Consider the following 20,024-nt stretch of genomic DNA (forward strand, 5'->3'; position numbering starts at 1 on the left):
CTGGAGTAGGGGAATTATAAGGGTGCCTTAGGGTTAAATAACAGGAGTGGGGGCATCATGAAGGCTTCTTGTGGAGGGGCATCTGAATATGTGAAGGATGAGTATGTATGGTTAGCTGGATGTGGAGCATTTTATAGTTCACAGAAACGTAAGTGATTCAAGAAAGTTGAGTTAAATGTTGCTTGATAGAATTCCCTATATTTAAGCTGTCCTTGCCTCTCAGTAAAACTTAGGTTAAGTGTTGGGCTCTAAGTCAGAAGAGACTCCGTTTGAATCCTAGCTCTCACGGTGATTATTCAGGGTTTTGAGCTATAGATGACAAAACTCACTCTTACCTATGTAAGCACAAAGTGTTTGTTAGTGGAGATTATGTAGGTTAAAGGAACTTTGGAGAGCCCAAGGAACCAAGCCTAGTTCCTAGGCTTGAACCATAGCTAAGAACACAACAGCTTGGAGAAATACTCAAGCACATCACAGGACTATTTTAGGGGAACCCCATTGCTTCAACTGTCGCCGCAGTTATGACATTGGGGACCAGAACTTTCCACACAGCTGCTCTGGAAGAAACACATGAAGAAACCACATACAATCTCTGCACCTGGAGGCTCTCCTAGTCCCTTCTGCCTCCAGGTGTTACTTGTGAGAATCTAGTCTCCACATGGAGCCCAGTTTCAAGGGGATCTGGTAATGTAGTTTCTAGTTGTCCAGCCTCTATGATACTGGGTGTTATACCAGAAATAAGTTGGAGTACTGAATGAGCCCGTTTTCTTTATATGTCACATGCAGTAACTGGCCATGTGACTTTGGGAAAGTTGCTTAATTTTTCTGAGCCTCTGTTTTTTCTCATCTGTAAAATGGGACCAGTAATGGGATATATCTCATAGGGTTGTTGTAAAGATTTACACAATAGGTAACGAATGCTAGCCCTTAGCTTAGATGTAGGAACTTACGAAATAAATGTTGACATCCATTGTTATTATTGCTTTTATAAGTGGCCCTACTTTAAAGGAACTGTGTGCCCTGGGAAATAATGAAGTCAGTTTGTCTTTGGGCTTTGCTGTTGAACCACTTTTGTACTGAACCTACACATTACTTTGCTGAGCCCAGGGACTCAAGTGCCTAACTGGTTGACAGAATAGTAGAGATTGGGGGTAGAACAGGGAAGGGTGGGCAAGGCTTACAAAATGCATAAAAACTCCTGACTGCTTGTTTAGTGCTCTAAAATTCAACCAGGAGCGTTTTTAGTCTTTTGGGTCTTTGGGGGTTTGTTCTTGAGTTCTTTAAGAATTACAACAAAACCATTGTCAGCCTCTGTCTTATATTTCCTGTTTGCCTATTTTAATTATGAATCCTCTCTGGTAGAATAGTCTCGCTGTGCAGAATAGATCTTTTTTGTTTTCTAATTTTTGTTTTTACATTTATTTATTTTTGAGAAACAGAGTGAGACAAAGCATGAGTGGGGGAGGGGCAGAGACAGAAGGAGACACAGAATCCGAAGCAGACTCCAGGCTCTGAGCAAGTGGTCAGCACAGAGCCTGATGCGGGGCTCGAACCCACGAACTGTGAGATCATGACCTGAGCTGAAGTAGGACGCTCAACTGACTGAGCCACCCAAGCGCCCCAGAATAGATCTTAATAGTGTCTGTCCTACCACCTTAAAGGGCCTGGAATTGTCATGATCTGCAGACTATTTGCCAGCTGCTCAGTTCCTATTTGGATTCTTTTAGATCCTCTCCTGCAGGCCACCTTTATTTTTTATTTTTATTTAAAAAAATTTTTTTAACATTTATTTATTTTTGAGAGACAGGGAGAGACACAGCATGAGCAGGGGAGGGACAGAGAGAGAGACACAGAGTCCAAAGCAGTCTCCAAGCTCTGAGCTCACAGCTCAGAGCCCGATGCGGGGCTCGAACCAATGAACTGTGAGTTCATGACCAGGTGCCCCCAGACCACCTTTATTTATTTGTTTGTTGGTTGGTTGGTTTATTAAATGTTTTTATTTATTTTTAAGAGAGAGAGAGGGCACATGAGCGATCAGGGGAGGGGCAGAGAGAGAGGGAGACACAGAATCCAAAGCAGGCTTCAGGCTCCGAGCTGCCAGAACAGAGCCCGACATGGGGCTCGAACCCATGAACTATGAGATCATGACCTGAGCCAAAGCTGGACGCTTAACTGACTGAGCCATCCAAGTGCCCCTATTTTATTTTATTTTATTTTATTTTATTTTATTTTATTTTATTTTTATTTATTGTTATACCTAGGAGCCAGAGTTTCAGGATTCTCTAGTAGCTAATTAGTACTCTCCTTACTTCTCTTATGACCCTACACAGTACTGAACTTCTATGTTGATCCTCATTGATTAGCTGGCTAGCTCTCCACTCCATCATGAGGATACAACTCTGATACTCTAATTTTCAGCTTCACCTTCAGAGGGTTGGGGTGGGGGAGGTTGGCTCCAGTTCCACCAAGTTTCTGGTTAGGTGTTGAGGTGTGATCCATACTCTGTGACTTGAAAAACTTCAGATTCTTGAGTGGTCCCTCCTCCCCTTATAGGTTCCTTATCACTTGTTTCACCAATGAGATCTGATAGTGCTGATTACTTCTGGAATTAAGAATCCAGCACGGTGTTCTCTCTGACTAGGCTAGACAACCTACCTCTCCTCTGCCAGTCTCTGTATTTAGGTTGTATTTCCTCAATCTCTATATAGAAGTCCCTATCCCAAAGTTTTCAATCTGGATCCACTGAGATTATGACCAAAGTGAAATCTTTAAGAGCCCCCTATTGCAAGTCCTAGGAGAATGATATGGAAACAGGATAGATACCTTTGGAGGAAAGGTCCATCAAGCATATCTGAGAAGATCTTTATTTGCGTCATTGCGCTGCGGCCAGCCATGGCGATATTGTTGTTCAGAATTTGATGTACAGGGCAATTTGTATATACAGCATCCTCCCATCTTTCATTTTCAAAAAGGATTTATTTTTATCCCCCAAATATCCTTCAATTTACTTATCCTAAGGAGCCCTGCTTCTTTGGCAGTTTTCCTCTGGCTGCATTAGTTGGAAATCTCTCTGAGCACCTCTCCTTTGCTGCTGATCTCTGTCTGACTGACAGCATCTAAGAGATGACCTCTCTCCGGGAATAAGCAGAGGGATTTCTCAGGAATGACTGAAAGTCTTTTAGAAAACAAAGCCTTCTTCCAACCACTTATAATTTTCCTCTGAGTGCTCAGCAAAGAGAAATAGCTCATAGAAATTTCCCTCCTTGTATTTGCCCTTTGAGGGCCCCAAACCATTTTCTGTCCATTATTTAGGGCTGTTCAGGCAGAATAGTAACTTAGAGATGTCACCTTTTCATGGAAGGGTCCTATCTTTAATATGCAGAGTAGATGGAAACCTATAGAAATCTGAGCACGGTGTAAAAGGATTTTACATTGCAGCGTGAATGATGACAACATTTTTAATCGAGAAGAGCATTGTTGTGCATGAGCCAAGAGACTCTCTGGCTGTTGGGAACTATTTCCTCCAGGACTCATCCCACTAGTCCGTCATCAGGTGAGAGTGTTTCTTGGGCTGCATGCCAGTTCTTGGATGGCTGAAACACTTGCCTGGAGGACTCTGTCTACTCGCCCCACAGTGCTCTTTGAACACAGTGTCATCCAGAGTGACTCACATAGAAAGCTGTTACCTCACTTTGTTGACTTCCATTGTGTGGGCTGAAGGTTGAGTTTAGCTGAAAGAGAGGAAAATGAGGACCAGAAATGAGGCAACTAATTGACCATCTCAACTACCAAATGACACATGAGAACATTGGAACTCTTAATAGGGAAGAGAAGGTGAGAGCTTTGCCCTCTACTCGATTTCTTTTGCAACAAGGTACTTGTAAGTCACTGAGCTGGGGGCAGGCATGGCGAGTCCAAGGGGGTTGATGCAAGGCCATGAAGATTTTCCAGTAAACAACTCCTAGTGGGATCTCATAGGAGAGAAGGATGGGGGATGACTCCCATTCCTACTAAATGGAAGACAATAACCTTGAGAAATCTCTTCATTGAAGACTGCCCTGATGCTGGTGTAGCCCCAGATGTGAGATGAGCTCTACCAACCTGTTCCAGCTCCCTTACAAGGTAGAGTCAGCTCAAACCCTGATTTTATCCTCATCATCTCTAGGTTACAGTTTTTATGTGTGCTGTCTTTGATTCTTCCTCATGTGGAGTCTGAAATAAAACTCAAACTCTTCCTGGATTTCCTCAAAAATATCCAGTTCATAGGAATGCAAGCTGGTGCAGCCACTCTGGAAAACAGTATGGAGGTTCCTCAAAAAATTAAAAATAGAAGTACCCTATGACTGCACTACTAGGCATTTATCCAAGGGATACAGGTGTGCTGTTTCAAAGGGACACGTGCATCCCCATGTTTATAGCAGCACTATCAACAATAGCCAAAGTGTGGAAAGAGCCCAAATGTCCATCGATGGATGAGTGGATAAAGAAGATGTGGTGTGTATATATATATATATATATATATATATATATATATATATATATATACACACACACACACACACATACATACACACACACACACACACACACACACACACACACACACACACACTGGAGTATTTCTCAGCAATCAAAAAGAATGAAATCTTGCCATTTGCAACTATGTGGATGGAACTGGAGGGTATCATGCTAAGTGAAATTAGTCAGTTAGAGAAAGATAAAAATCATATGACTTCACTCATATGAGGACTTTAAGAGACAAAACAGATGAACATAGGGAAGAGAAACAAAAATAACATAAAAACAGGGAGGGGAACAAAGCATAAGAGACTCATAAATATGGAGAACAAAGAGAGGGTTACTGGAGGGTGTGTGGGAGGGGGGATGGGCTAAATGGGTAAAGGGCATTAAGGAATCTACTCCTGAAATCATTGTTCACTATATGCTAACTAATTTGGATGTAAATTTAAAAAAATAAAATTAAGTTTTATGTTGTGAAAAAAAATAGTGACTGTTTCTGAAGCATCTCCAAGCTATAAATATGGTAAGCTATTATGTAATAATCAATTTGGCAATAAATAAAAAGCCTTTGGTATTAAAAAATATCCAGTTCAATCAAACAGAAAAAAGAATTATAATCAATTATATTAAAGATATAGGGGTAAAGGGAGAAGTCACATCATAGCTTGCCAAATAACTAAATTAAATTTTCATATGAAGGATTTTTGTTCTTTTCCTTTTTTTTCCCTCCATTTTGTCCTTCATTTCATCCCCTAACTATCAAGAAATGTTTCTCACTAGCTCTTTACCCCTGTGAGACTGAGCTTGAGTTGTTTCTTCTCTTTTCATGTATCCCTTCAAGACTGCCCAAAGGGAACTTCAATTTTTTTTTGTCCCTCTGTTATGCAAAAACAATGCTGTTTTTCCTAAGTTCAGATCACAAACTTGGATATCCAAACACATCGATGATCCAACAAGGCACTGGTGATCATGGATAAACAAAACAAATTAACAAACAAGCAAAAAAAGTTGCTATACCACTGTTTTTCATTTTAACAAATATATATCTAGTGACTACTGTGTGCCAGGCACTGTTCTAAACAGGTCCATCTCTGAACAGAAATTTGCATAGCACTTTTACCTTCTTAGGATTAGAATCTGGTTTCAATTGGAATATCACATTTGTTGCCCTTGGGTCAAGATTTTTGGTAAATTCTGACTCCTATACCTGACAGTTCATTTATTCACTCCATTCTGAAAAATGAACGTCATCTCTGACCCACATAATCCATTCACTGTGGAGAAGTAGTCAACTAAGGAGAGATGGGGCTCTGGTCTTGGGACTGGAGGCTCCCTCTCTGAAAATTTCACAGGTGTTGCCATGGTCTTCAGATATACTGACAAGATGAAAAGAGATGACCAAAGGAATGTGATGGTCTATAAAAGAGTGAATTTGATCCCCCAAGAGCCTTCTCTACTAATTATGTCTGGGTACCTGGGGAGATAGTTGGGTCTGCCTAGAGTTCACTCTAATCTCTATGCCTATTTGAATTAGTTGAGCTCAGAAGACCATTTATCTGGAGCGTTCTGCTACTCCATAAATATCTACAATTGCTATGAAAGAGGAAAATAAACATAAATATTTAAAGTGTGGACTCTGGAGTCAGACTGTCTATGCTTAAATCCTGCTCTTAAGCTTATTAGATGTGAGTGACATTGGGCTAGTATTTAACTTCTCTACCCTTGGTTTTCTCAAATGGAAAGCAAGGATAACAGTATCTACTTCATAGAGTTGTTGTGAGGTATCATGGTTGATTTTGTGTCTCATCTTGACTGGGCCACAGGTTGCCCAGATGTTTGTCATACATTATTCCTGGCGTGTCTGTGGGGGTGTTCCTGGATGAGGTCAGCATTTGAATCGGTTGACTGAGTAAAGCAGATTGCCCTCCCCAGTGTGGGTGGGCTTCATCTAATCCATTAAAACCTGAATATAATAAAGGCTGAATAAGAAAGAATTCTTTCTCTCTCTGCCTGGCTCATTTTGATCCAAGTATTTTCCTGCCTTCAGGCTTGGATTTAGACTGGAACTATACTATCTACTCTCCTGGGTCTCCAGCTTGCTGACTGCAGATCTTGGACTTCTCAGATTCCATAATCATGTGAGTCAATTCCTTATAGTAATCAGCTATAATATTTACTATTGATTATGTTTCTCTGGAGAACACAGACTAATACATACAGATTATGTAAAATTATCTCAGTAGAGCCCTTAGCACACTGCTAAGTTTTGCAGAGTCAACATTCATATGCTTCCATGATTCTTCAGATGTTTATTAGGCCAAAATTTGTGCTGAGCCCTTTCAGGTACTGGAGATACTGGCAAACAAGATATGCAAGAAGGCTGCTCTCAAGGAGCTAACATTCTAGTGAAAAAAGACAAGTAATATACAAATAAGTAGATTTCAGGGGTAATTTCAAAGAGGTACAAGTTCTGAAAGGAGGTAAAACAGATTAATATCATAAAGAGACTGAAGGGAATTCTTTAGATGGGGAGGGGGCAGGCGAGGTGTTTTAAGTGGATGATATTTATTTTTTTTTAATTTTTTTTAATATATGAAATTTATTGTCAAATTGGTTTCCATACAACACCCAGTGCTCATCCCAAAAGGTGCCCTCCTCAATACCTATCACCCACCCTCCCCTCCCTCCCACCCCCCATCAACTCTCAGTTTGTTCTCAGTTTTTAACAGTCTCTTATGCTTTGGCTCTCTCAGTGGATGATATTTAAGGAGTGATAAGGAGCTGGCCATCAAAAGAGTGGGGTGTGTGTGTGTGTGTGTGTGTGTGTGTTAGGTGTGGATGTTGTCATAGAAGGGTAAGATTGACAGATAAGAAAGACTTTTCTAGGCACAGGAACCAGCAAATGCAAAGGCTCTAGGGTGAGAAAGCTCTTGGTTTGTCAGCTTAGGACTTTTCGGAAAGCCAATGTGGGTATGTGGGTGAGGGGAGACTGTCATCAGAAGATACTAGAGAGACAGATAGGAGGTAGATCACATCTCTTTTAAAAGCTATATAAAAGTATTTAAATTTTTATTCTAATTATACTGGGGAGTTGTAAGAAGAGAAATGACTCAATACAATCTATGCTTTTAAAAGATCACTGTGAGAGTTATGTGGAGAAGGGATTACAGAGGCAACAGTCAAATCCAGGAGACTAGTTCGGAGATTCCTGGGATTGTACAGGCAAGAGATGATGGTGGCTTGGACAAGGGTCCCTAGTTGCTATGGTCTGAATTGTTGAGTCCTCCCAAAGTTCATATGTTGAAATCCCAACACTCAGTGTGATGGTACTAGGAGATGGGGCCTGTGGGAGGTGGTTAAGTCATGAGCCCTCATGAATAAGATTAATGCCCATGGAAAAGAGACCTCAGAGAGCTCCCTTGCCCCCTTCTGCCATGTGAGGATACAATGAGAAGTCTGCAACCCAGAAAAGGGCCCTCCTCTAGTCATGTTATCACCTTCATCTTTGACTTCCAGCTTTCAAAACTGTGAAAATAAATTTCTATGTTTTATAAACTACCTAGTCTGTGCTATTTTGTCATAGTAACTCAGACAGACTAAGACTCTAGTGGAGATGGAAGGAAATGGATGGATATGGGATGTGTTTGGGGTGGGGAGAATAGACTTAGTAGGACTTACCAATGGACTGGATATAGATGAAAAGAAAGGAGGAATTAAGGATTATACCTAAATTTTGAGCTGAAGACACTAAGCTATTGGTGCTGCCATTTGCTATTCTGGGTAAAACTAGGGGAGAAATAGATTCGGATAGGAAAAAACCCTAAAATTTCTTTTTGGAGTTGGAGTTAGAGAGGATTATTAAACATCCAAGTGAAGCTGAATGTGGCTTGCTCAATAGCTACCCAAAATCCTTCTTGCAAGCCTTCTTTGAGACATTAGCAAATTAAAAACATTTCCTCTCAGGTCTTCTTGCAGCTAGAGTTCCACACAAAATTTAGGTTCTGGCAATCATTCATGAACAGGTGGACATTCATGAACACTGGGAAGGCAAGCTTGAGCATTTTAAGATATGGGCTGTGTAAGAGAGGACAGGGTATTTTGGGGGCACTCACAGAGTAGTCACCTAGAGTCAAAACTGCTATAGGTGAGCACCAATGGACTTCCTACTAGAGTTGGTTTCTCCTGGTTGTGTGGCCTCCAGACCTGATTCCTTGGCCTTTGAAAAAATTCTGTAAGCTACTCACTACCCTGTAACAAATACCATCCTGTTTAAATTAGCTGAGAGGATTCTGTTATATGACACTAAGCACCCTGATGAATACAATGTCAAGTGTTAACAATTGGCATTATTGCTAAGAGTCATCCTACCATCTCCCATAGCCCTCCATCCTTCCAGGAGTGAGTGTGAAAATTTAATTTTAACCCACCAAGGTTGAGAGCTGAAAACACCTATTTACCAAAAAAAAAAAAAAAAAAAAAAGGAAAAAAAAAGCCTGATATAATTATCTTCAACAATAAGCAGAAGAAATTCTCAAGTAATTTCCTGGCCGAGGAAATCTCTAAGATGTGAGGTTTGAGAAAATACGGTCTGTTCAACAAGAAATAACAATTTGATCCATGAAAACTAATAAATCACGATTGAGAGCCTCCCCCTCCCCACCCCCACCCCCCCACACACACCCTCCCACTGCCACTGCTGGCCTTTACCCAGCACAAATAAGTCTCTAACAGCATATCCTTTATATTTTTCTTTGAATGGCAGGCTTCTGTATGGGTTTGATTTATTTCTGCAAGAGGAGAGAGAGCACTGATTTTTTTCTGTGTGTTTGTCTACTGATGAAGGGGGTACTGATGTTTACTGGTCCTAGGACTCAGGGGCTGCCAAAGGGCTTTCTAGATACTCTGAGAAAAGACCTTAAAAATGAAATGGGTGAGGGTGACACCAGCATATAAAAAGCTGTTTGCTAATCTTTCACGACATATTATGGGTGAGAAACTTATCCCTGCCTGTTTCTAGGGAGGATCATTAAGGAGTGGCAGACTCTTTATAATATTATTATGATTATAGCAGACTGTCTTTGCGGCCCACCACTGTTTACCAGTTTCATTTACACCTATATGTTTCTACTGCAAGCCCCTGTGACTCTCTGCCTTGGAATTTTCTCTGGCTGCAGAAGCTTGGCCATGCAGGACTGGCTAGATGTGCTGGGGAGTTTGTACTCTGGAAATCACCCTTCAACTGATAAAGGACTGGAGTTGGCGGATAGATAACTTACCATTTGTTGGGTGGGGCAGTTATGAGGCTTTCTTTCTACAGTGTTCCAGAAGGTCTCAAGCAGGATAAAGCCCCAGTTGCCTGAAGCTGTAACCTGCTTCTTACCATATTCTGTCATGGTTTATCTTCCCTTCCTTGTCTCACTTCCTCGTTCCCTTACTGACACAACTCTCAAATGCTTTGTACTCAAATTCTTGTCTTGGGTTATGCTTCTGGAGAAACCCAATATGAGACAATGGTTAACATTTATATAGCACCTACTAGTTGTCATACACTCTTCTTAGCACTTTATATTTATTACCTATTTAATCTTCACAGCAGCCCTATGAAATAGGCAATATTATTATCCTCATTTTACAAGGGAGGATCACAGAGAGTTCAAGAGGCTTGTTTGTGGTCAAACAGCTAATAAGGGTGAGAGCCAGAATTTGAACAACAGGCAGTCTGGCTCCAGAATCTATGCATTTAACCACTACTCGATTCTGTCAACTGTGATGTCCAATACTAGCTAAATATGGCTATTTACATTTAAATTAATTAAACATAAATTAAATTAAAAATTCAGTTATTTGGTTATACTAGCTATATTTCATGTGCTCAAGAGCCACATGTGGCTAGTAGCTATTGTATTGGACAGCACAGATATAGAACATTTCCATTCCTGTGGAAAGTTCTATTGGACAGCACTGTTATGCAAGACCCTCTTTTTATACCTATGGCCTATCTCATATTTCTTTAACACCATAGAAACACTTACCCAGAAACATTCTCTATATGGGACATACCTGAGGGCCAAAAAAGATAGGAAAATGAATTAGAGCTTTCTAGCATTACTCATAAGAGAGATACTCAGATCTTTCCCTTAATCCTCCTTTTGATTTGCTCCAGCCAGTTCTATTGAATCTGTTCCTTTTGTTTTCTTGATGGTGTTGAATTCGGGTAAAAATTCAGGTGGTGAAAATTTGGGTAGATGGACCCTGAGGCTCGGGGCAGATATATTAATAGTGACTGGAAGAAACTATCAAAAATCAAAAACATGATCCTGAGATGCTGAGTAAGAGGATCTCATAGGCAACTGAATATGAGTAACTAACATGCTAAGATGAATCTAGAATAACTGAAAATGATGGTCCAAGAGTTAAAAATCACAGCATTTGGGGTCAGCAGGTATGGAGGTAAATAGCCTGGCTAACTCAGACCCTTCCTCAAGATGTAGCACTGTGACCGATGTTTTTTTTGATGATGTCTGTGAGTCATCCAGAGAAGGTTAAGAGGAGAATGTATGCATTAAAAAAGGTTTCCATCCAAAGTGACTTTTTAAAAGGTTCATTTTTCATTAAAGTATGTTTCATTTACCTGATAATTTACCAAAACTCTCATTTTTTCTGAAAGTGCTGAATGCAGGAGATTTTACTCTAATTAGCTTTACAAGAAAGTTTTAAGGACCTGTATTTCTACTTCCTTTGTAGTGTGGAACAATGCTCTCAGACAGGGAGAAGACAGTCAATTTTGGTCCTGCAAGTCTGAGCCAAGAGAGAATTTTAATCATCTCAGAGGAACCCAACCTGAGTAATTCCTTGACGTCATTCACTGAGTCTGTCCACTTCTCAGAGTGACCAGCTTGGGTCCGGGCCACCATGCTTTGCTCATTCTCTGGCAGGGACAGACAACTCTAAAAATATTCTCTAGAGGGACTTCTGTGGGTTAAATATTGGCATCTACATTTTTCTGGGCTTTGGGAAAAAAGCCTTTAGGCAGGTAGCCTGTGATGGGGAGTGGGAATCAGCTGGGGTCAAGTGCTCAATAAATTGAGTCTAATTTGAGGGCTCTGCAAAGATGTCTGGATCTCCCATTCTTCAGCCAGTCTTCTTAACTGGCTTAGTAGAAGAGAAAGCATTGTTAAGGCATATATTTCTAGTATAAACTCTAATAGGGTAGGGAAACCCATCAAAAAGAAAGGACCCAGGACAAACTCAGGGCTTTGATCAGTTGGTTGCCTCTGTTGGTGGAGATACATGATGGGCTGAAGATTGGAGTGCTTGAAAGCCTTTAAGCGGAGTACTGAGACCCAGGATTTCTTTCTATATCCTGTACAGTGAGATGACTATCCCTCCTCGGTGCCAGAGAAGAATGGAGGATTACCATAATGAATGGTAAAACTCAGCCTCCTTTCCTACTCATTGGCTTATACTCTACCTCAGCCCCCATCCCACTGACCCATTCAGGAGATTGGAAGACTCTTGGGACATATCAAAAGCCAAGGGAAAAGTCTTATAACTACTCATAGTTTAGGGTTCCCCCCTCAATAAAATGGGGAGGTTGTTTCCATCTAATCACTCTATATTCAGGCCCACTGATGGACAACTCTGCCATTTCCATATTCTGATTAGCAGTTTATGACCTTCCTCTTAAATAGAAATCAGCAGTCAAGGAGAACTAAAAATGTGAAGCTACCCTTTAATGTGAGAAGCACCAAACAAGTTTGAACTTACTCTCTGTTTTCTTTACAAATTTCCTAGGAGAAATATTCCTTAGGGGATATTTCCACTAGGGAAAAACAAAACCTATGTTTAACAGCTTCAGAGACCTAGGAGAAGATGTTGTATCCATTAAATAAAAGCAGGAGGATATAAAAAGTAACTGTCGCAGAATAAAAATGAAAAAGCTCTTGGAAATTAAAAATATGATCACGAGAATTTAAAAGGCAATGAAAATTGGAAAAAAAAACCCAGAATGTTGAACCAAAAAAAGAAAAAAGAAAATAAATTATCAAAGAAATAAAGCAAGAAACTTTTCTTGAAGTGAAGGGCATGAATTTTCAGATTATGAGTGTTCTGTCAGTACTCATAATAAATAAAAATGGTCTACACCAAGGCACATGATCATGATATTTTAGAACATTGATGAGAAGGTTCTGAGATAGAGAGCTCGAATGCCTATGCCAAGAAGAAGAAAGAAAGAAAGAAAGAAAGAAAGAAAGAAAGAAAGAAAGAAAGAAAGAAAGAAAGAAAGAAAATAGAAAACAATGGACAATATTTTCAAAATCTGAGTGAAAGTGATTTCCAACCCAAAATTCCATCTCCAGAAAATCTATCTATCATATAATGGTGAATGTGCTCCACCAAAGTGAGAAAGGAAACTGAGAATGAGGAACAAATAGGATCGAGGAAAAAGGAATAAACTGAGATGAGCAGAAAGAAAATTAAACAAGTGGAAAGTGAGGGAATTCCTGATGAAAAGTGAAAGAAATGTATAAGGAAATATAATCAAAGTACACTATGTGCCTCAGCTGGGAATAAATCATATTTACATGGCTTAATAATGTAAACCCTGAATATCCTTCTGTCAAATGCATATCTGATATTATCACATTGGGAGAATGTAAATAGGGTAGGGATATGTTTTATTTGGGTAGAGGGTGATATTCAAGGATTTCTGTCAAATACATCATTTTAATACAAGCATCAGGAAGGCATGAGTTTTTGTTTTGTCCACCATGAATTGCTAGTACCTAGAACAATGTCTGGCACATAGTAGGCCCTCAATAAATATTTGTAGCATGAATGAAACTTTCTTCTAAGGAATATTTCTCCTAGGAAATTTGTAAAGAACACAGACAGTAGGTCAAAGTAAATGAAAATAAACTTCAAGAAGGTTAGTACATGGAATCTGTTTCTCTCTAAAATTGTAAGACTAGCAGTTTCAAGATTTAAAAGTAATTACATAAGATAGTTAAACTGAGCATCAGAATACTTGAGACAGTTTAAAAAGCACAAGAAATTTCTATGAAATTATTCTCTATAAATCTTTATGCCAGCTGGTTTGATTGGAGATGCCTTGGAGCTCAGAACAGTTCCAGGGAAGTCAAAATGTAATTTTCTCAATTTAGAAAGCAAGTTATTGTATTGACTTTTTCTTCCATTCACTCACTGATATAATACAAGGATGGGGTGAGGAAAACTGCCTTGTGTGCTTCTCGAGCTGGTGAGCTTCTGAAGAGAAGAAGCCCTCAGTACTTGCTCTCATAACAGATTCCAGGACACTGATTCCTTCCATTCAATAAAGAGGTGCGTCTTTGGACCAAGGATCTGGTTTGCCATCTAATGGATCTAAATTGGGTCTATTTAGTTCAACTTGGCTGCGAATTCACTGCTGACTCTTACTGTAATGAACCCATGGAACTCTTCACTCATTCATCCTCTTGCTCACTCCCCCTTCACTGGACATTTGCTGCACACCTACTGTGCGCCAGGTACTGTGCAAGCACAGGAGGAAGAAGATTATGTCAAATAATTCTGGGTGCTTGGAGCTAAAATAGCCGGCCCTATTGGAGCTCGCAAGAAGATGTTCAAAGCGCGGATCCAGGTATATTGGTGTTAAGATCTGCCTCTGGGTCGGGTGCACACTCCTGTTAGAGGGCAGGCAGCTGATCCCAGTTCAGCCCTCTCCAGCCCTCAACCCCAAGGATTCAAAGTTGCCCCCAGATTCATATTTGTGGGCCTCCCGGGGAGGCCAAACCCCGACCTGACTCCTCCCGCGCGCCTCTCCAGCTTCCCCAGCTCAGCGCGCCACTAACTTCGTCCAAGCTAAGCAGCTTGGGGCTCTAGGGTCCGGGGCCTTACGGATCTTCTCTCCGACCCCTCCCCCCTCACCTTCCTCCCGACACGGGCCCAGCGATTTCTCCCAGTCCCCAGAGCTCAGGGGTGGGGGTGGGGGATGGTCCAACCCCGAAATGCTAGAGCGGGCTACATGCTCTGCCAGACCTCAGAGACGGGTGGCAGTGGTCCGGAAAGAGGCGGTGTGGAGGGCAGAGGCGTCAGTTAGGTAGTGTCTCCTAGCCGTGCCTTTCCACTCCTGCTGGAATCCGGGGACAGCGACCCAGAGGTCTGTCGTATATGCAGGGCTTTGGAAAGAGGAAAGGCCCTGTCCCCCCTCCGCGTCCGCTATGGCCCTGGGCCACGTTGTAGGTGCCACGCTGCGTTCAGGGGTTAGGGGCGACTCTGGGTCATGAAGCCACTGTGCACTCTGCCTGCTGGCGTAGCAAGAAGGCCCCGCAAGAGCGGCTGGCTTTGAGGGTCAGGATTCTTTGGGATGTTGCGTGGAGTTTTTGTTGCCCAGGTGCTAGAGGACAACCCGTCGTCGCTCCGAAGGCAGGGTCCTGCAACAGTAAAAGACAGACCCACAGGGCAGCCCCTGAGCGCCTTTCTGATCTGCAGAAGCAGGAAGCACCAGCGGGTGGGATGCCGCGAGCCTCTGGGCGAGGCTTCTCTAGAGGCTACCCGAAGTTAGGAGGGGCCCGAGGGCGCTTTGGGGAGGCACAGCCCCCATCCCAAGAAAGGGCTAGCCTAAGGTCTGGAGGGTGGGTGATACTTCTTCACTTGTTCCCCACTGCCTCTACCTGCCAGTCCACTCTGCGCTCCTTTCCGTAAGAGCCCGGGATCTTTTCCCCTCGCCCGGGTGCTGTGAGTACCCGCAGCGCCGACTCCGAGAAACTGCCTTTCCTCAAGAAAGAAGGTAGGGGCCGGATGTGCGTGCTTGGGGAACAGTGTGCACCCGTGTGTGTGTGTGTAAAACGTGCCTGTTTCCTAAAGCAGAAACTCTGGGGGCTGCTTTCGGGTCTGGGAGAAGTTGGTTTGGGTTGTTGCGCGAGCGCTCACTTGCAAACAGCTCGCGAAGGCACGTCTGTTGCAGCAAGTGCTGGCTATTGACAGGAGTGTCCGTGTGTGAATGCGAAAGGCAGAGCTGGTGGCTGGGGACCAGGTGTATGAGCCCGGGACGTGCGCCCCGCGGGCAGTGTGAGCGCGCTCACCAGCGGCCTGTAGCTGAGAGGGGCGCGTGTGTGAAAGTCTGAAGTCTGCCCTTAAGGCTTGCAGCACCGGCTCTCCTTTGCGGGACCGCGCAGGACGCGCGCCCACTCGACAATGAAGCGCTTCAGAGAAGTGGGGCAGGGGTATGGAGCGAGACGGGCAGAAACCTGGGCACAGGCTGTCCCAGCCCAGCAGCTTAGCAAACAGAAGCCAGAAGCACAGGACAGCTGTGTAAACCAACTCCGGCGGCGCCGCAGTGCAGGGTCCTGGGTTAGAGGGGGGCATGCTGAACCCACAGTCGAGGTTTCTGGAGTAGGAGGGAAATGCCTAACACTACTTGTAGCCAGTAGCAGCTTAGACCCTTCCCCAGTCCTCCTGACCACTCCTACCGGTCCCAGAGAAGTGAGGCAAAGGAGGCTTGGCTGGCTGCCAGACTAGAAGCAAAACGACTTTGAGGGGTGCAGGGTGCCTGGGTGCAGGTGGCCTGGGGGGTGAGGAAAGTGCGGAGGTTTTCTCAGGGGCACCCAAGGTGGTCCAAAGAGATCAATGTTTCAGGGCCCCTCTTCCCTCCCTCCCCCAGCCCCTCCCTGCTCCATCCAACTCCTTCACAGTGGGCTATTTCAGCTGAGATCCCTTTTTAGAACCCAGGACTCCTCGGGGTCCAGGTGGCCAGATGGGGTCCTTACTGGCATAGCAAGAGGGGCTTCAAGACTAGAGTTCAGGCACCAAGACAGTGAGAGAAGCTCTGTCTGGTCCCTCACTGTGGCTGACTCCAAACTCTCCTCCATTGGCCCTCATTTTCTGGACGTCGTCGAAAGCTCTCCACCCCTCCCTGCCCTCCCGCTCTCCAAGCAATGACCTCATTGCAAAAGACAGCCAGAGCGGATGGTTCCCCTCCCTAGAGAACCAGTGCAGGGAGAGCGAGCAATGACGCCACTGGAGCTGGGTCGGTCCTGGCCACTTTGGATTGGCCGCGCGGACTCGTGGGGACCCCCCTCCCACTGTCGCTGGAATAAGAGCCGAGAGCTCCGCGGGGAAGACGCCCGCAGCAGGCGTTGTGTCCAACGGGGTGGACCGGCCGCTCGCGCTCTCCAGAAACTCGTCTCCAGGTGAGGAACTCCCCCCTCTGCCCACTCTAATAACTTGCCTCTGGATTAGTTCATCTAGTTTGCTCCATCTGTCTGCCTTTCCTTTGCCTCTCACGGGCATCGCGGCCCACCTACGGCAGGTGCTCCTAGCTCTCTGTCCCGCTCAGGGGAAGGGGGGCGGTTGAGAGGAGAGCATTTTCTTCTAATTAGCACAGATGGAACTTCAAGCATTCCCAGGGCTTGCCTGGGCGCTGGAAGGTCCGCGAGCTCAGGTAGGCGGGTCTGCGGCCCCTTCGTTGGAACCCCTGGGCGTGCAGAATCCTGCTCGAGTTTGGTCTGGGAATGCCCTGCGCGGTCTGTGTCCTGAGGGATCATGTTTGATTCTCGGGACGGTGCAGCCTTGAGCTTTCTTGTGAGGCGCCGCCAGCCCACGAGCGTCCCTGGGGCACGGAGGGGACCTGCGACTGTGCAGTCAGCGGCGCAGGACAAGGGGGCTCACTTCCAGATGCTGGCGCCCAGCACCCACTGCCAAACTGCGCTCCAGCGTAGACGGGCTGGGCCGGCAGAGCCCTGACACACCGGTAACTGCACATTTAAAATCTTCCTCGAATCCAAACCCAGATACTGGGTGGATAGACCAGTGCTCCTTTCCAAGGTACCCTTCCTGCTTTCCTGTCCCATGCGTTAGTGCCAAGTCCAAAAGAAAGGGGTAGGTGGTCCTAGATTTCTCAGTTCCTGAGAAGACTAGAGCAATGGGAGAACAAATGGACATTAGGGTGGGTCCCTGCTTATTTTCTGCAAAGGGCGGAAGGAAGGTGTGGGTTTGTGTGCATGCATGCACTCGTTTGTGGCTTCTCCCCGATTTCCACAGAACTCCACCACACCCTGAGACACTTGTTTCTGCTCTACAAAGCCATTCATTGCACTGTATCTTTTGAGATTCACAGCAGCCCATCTGGCAAACGAATGGAGGTATGGGGAGGTGGGGTAACCTGAGGCCACAAGACCTGCGCGGCAGAGCAGGCACTTAGGTTTGTGGGCCCCAGGCCTTGGCTGGTCTTGGCGCAGTGGTAATATCATTCTCTCTTTACAGAGAGGCATCATGGGCTTCGGGAAGTCCTCCCCCTTTCTGGCTTTCAGCATCTTGGTCCTGTGCCAGGCAGGCAGCCTCCAGGCGGCACCATTCAGGTGAGACAGCCGGAAGCCACAGAACACTCCCCTTCTGCCCCTGGGCTGAGGCAGTTCTGTGCCTCTGAGGTCACAGCAGCAAGGCTCCTGGTGCATTAAGACCCTCAGGTGGACCTCAGATTGGGCCTTGTGGGTTGGGAGTCGGGGGAGGGGGCACATCCTCAGGGTAGGTCACAGGGACCAGGAAGCCTTGCTACTTGTCATGGGGTGGAGGCAGTCAGGGGCTCAGAGCCTCTCTTGGATTTGCTTCCCCCCTGAAGGTCTGCTTTGGAGAGCCTCCCAGACCCCACCACACTCAGTGAGAAGGAAGGGCGCCTCCTGCTGGCTGCCCTGGTGAAGGCCTATGTGCAGGGGAAGACAAATGAACTGGAGCAGGAGCAGGAGCAGGAGGAGACAGAGGGCTCCAGGTAAGGCTCCCACCCTGCCCTGGCATATACCCCAGGAAATACAACATCTGGCCAGGGCGCCAGCAGGCTGTGGTTGTTCATCAGGCCCTAGGGCCCAGTCATTCTCAAGCTCTGAGGAAGACAGAGGTCCAGGTGTAGCTGAAGAGACTGTGGTTAGATACCTTTAAAAAGACACATTCCTGAAAGCTTTTAGGAAATGAAATGGGGAGGTACGGAATCACTTACTCGGGGGAATTGGTCTTGCCCTAAGGAAACTCCCAGCATTGGCTGACTTGGGACCGGTAAGTGTGAAGCCAGGGGATGGACTCAGCATATCTCAGGATGTTTTAGAAATTTAACCTGTGTGTGTTGTTCTTTCACACCCACAAGGAGCCTTCATTGCACATTTGCAAGGTGAAGCCAAAGGCCTTGCAGAGGGTGGGGTCAGGTAGAGCAGTACCTGAGGTAGGTCTGGGGGCTTGAGATGTGTAGGATCTGTGGAGACGTGCATGTTGTCATGGGGCCAGACGCCCTTCCCCAGCCCCACCTCCCCGTGTCCCCTGAGCCTGGAGCTCACGCCAGCCCCTGGCCTGGCCCCGGCACTGCCTGGCATGTGCTGCACCTGCATCTACCCTAAGGACCTCTCTGCAGAGCAGGGACTGAGAAGCATGCGGAAGGCTAGGAAAGGGCACCCCTTCCCCGCTGCAACCCTGCCCCACGCTGCCCTGGCTCAGCAAGCCTCGGAGTTCTCCTAATGGAGGATGTGTGAGCTGCCCTCCTGCCTGCCCCTCCTGCCTCTGCTCCAGGTGCCCCTCCCTCGTCTAACTTTCTGCATGACTTCCCTCAGGGGCGGGCCTGGTGCATGGTATTGTCTGGCATGTCTTTTCCCTGCAGCCTGGACAGCTTCCGAGCTAAGCGGTGCAGTAATCTGAGTACCTGTGTGCTGGGCGCATACTCGAAGGACCTGAACAACTTTCATACATTCTCTGGCATCGGCTTCGGGGCTGAAACACCTGGCAAGAAAAGGGACATAGCCAGCAGCTTGGAGAAGGGCCAGTAATCCCGCTTTGGGGTGCCCCAGGATGGCAACCAGACTCCTTCCACTCCTTCCTGATTTCCCTTCTTGCTCCCATTTTTGAACTAAATGCATGCAGATTCCACTTTGATCGCTCTTCAAGCTGGTGTTGGTAGCTTTGCTTATCACAGAGAATATGGGGGACCTCAGGATGGAAGGGAAGAGAGCAGGACTCATAGGCCAGGTTAGAGGCAAGAGTGAGGGAAGCTTCTTGAGATCCCAGAGGATTTCATGGTAGAGTCCCCAATTTCTGCTGCATCCTTCATGTTTCATCATTGATGAATAAACCTATTTTCTAAAAGGATTTGCACTGTGGTGGTCATTACTCTGGTCGTGTCCAAGGCTTGAGAGTACCCAGAACCTATGCTTAAAAGTAGCGTTAGCCTCAGGGTAGCTGGGTACAGACAGGGCTTGGTGAGTGGTCCTTGTGAACCAGTTCCACCATCAAGAACAGGTGTGCTGAGAAACAAGTAAACACTTCTGGGGGAGGACGCTGTTTCCCTCTTCTCACAGCCTCTTTCAGGTAAGACGTCAGGGAATTTTCCTTTCCCATGGAAAGTGGTTTTGATGGTGCCTGTGGCTGCTCTATGGTTTCTCTATGCTCCTTGCATGTCTTGGGATTGGGCTGGGCCTTTGGTGACCACTTCATCCTGGTTCTAAAGAGACTGTATGTGACGGTAAGTG

General features: G+C 45.2%; 1 protein-coding gene across 6 annotated transcripts in view; it reads left to right on the plus strand.

Moving 5' to 3' along the window:
* The window catches only part of CALCB (calcitonin related polypeptide beta), a 170,834-nt gene that overhangs the window by 144,613 nt on the left and 6,197 nt on the right, over nucleotides 1-20,024 (plus strand). The window contains exons 4-9 of one of the 6 annotated variants that reach the window (XM_045039002.1): nucleotides 6,569-6,659; nucleotides 11,266-16,712; nucleotides 17,563-17,663; nucleotides 17,785-17,879; nucleotides 18,140-18,286; nucleotides 19,160-19,644. In XM_045039002.1, coding sequence (XP_044894937.1) covers nucleotides 17,658-17,663; nucleotides 17,785-17,879; nucleotides 18,140-18,286; nucleotides 19,160-19,325 — 414 coding nt within the window. In that variant the 5' untranslated portion in view covers nucleotides 6,569-6,659; nucleotides 11,266-16,712; nucleotides 17,563-17,657 and the 3' untranslated portion in view covers nucleotides 19,326-19,644. The other 5 variants (XM_045039003.1, XM_019812103.3, XM_045039000.1 and 2 more) reach the window with 5 other exon arrangements.

This window comes from Felis catus, chromosome D1 (genome assembly GCF_018350175.1).
Source record: "Felis catus isolate Fca126 chromosome D1, F.catus_Fca126_mat1.0, whole genome shotgun sequence".
Taxonomy (NCBI): Eukaryota; Metazoa; Chordata; class Mammalia; order Carnivora; family Felidae; genus Felis; species Felis catus.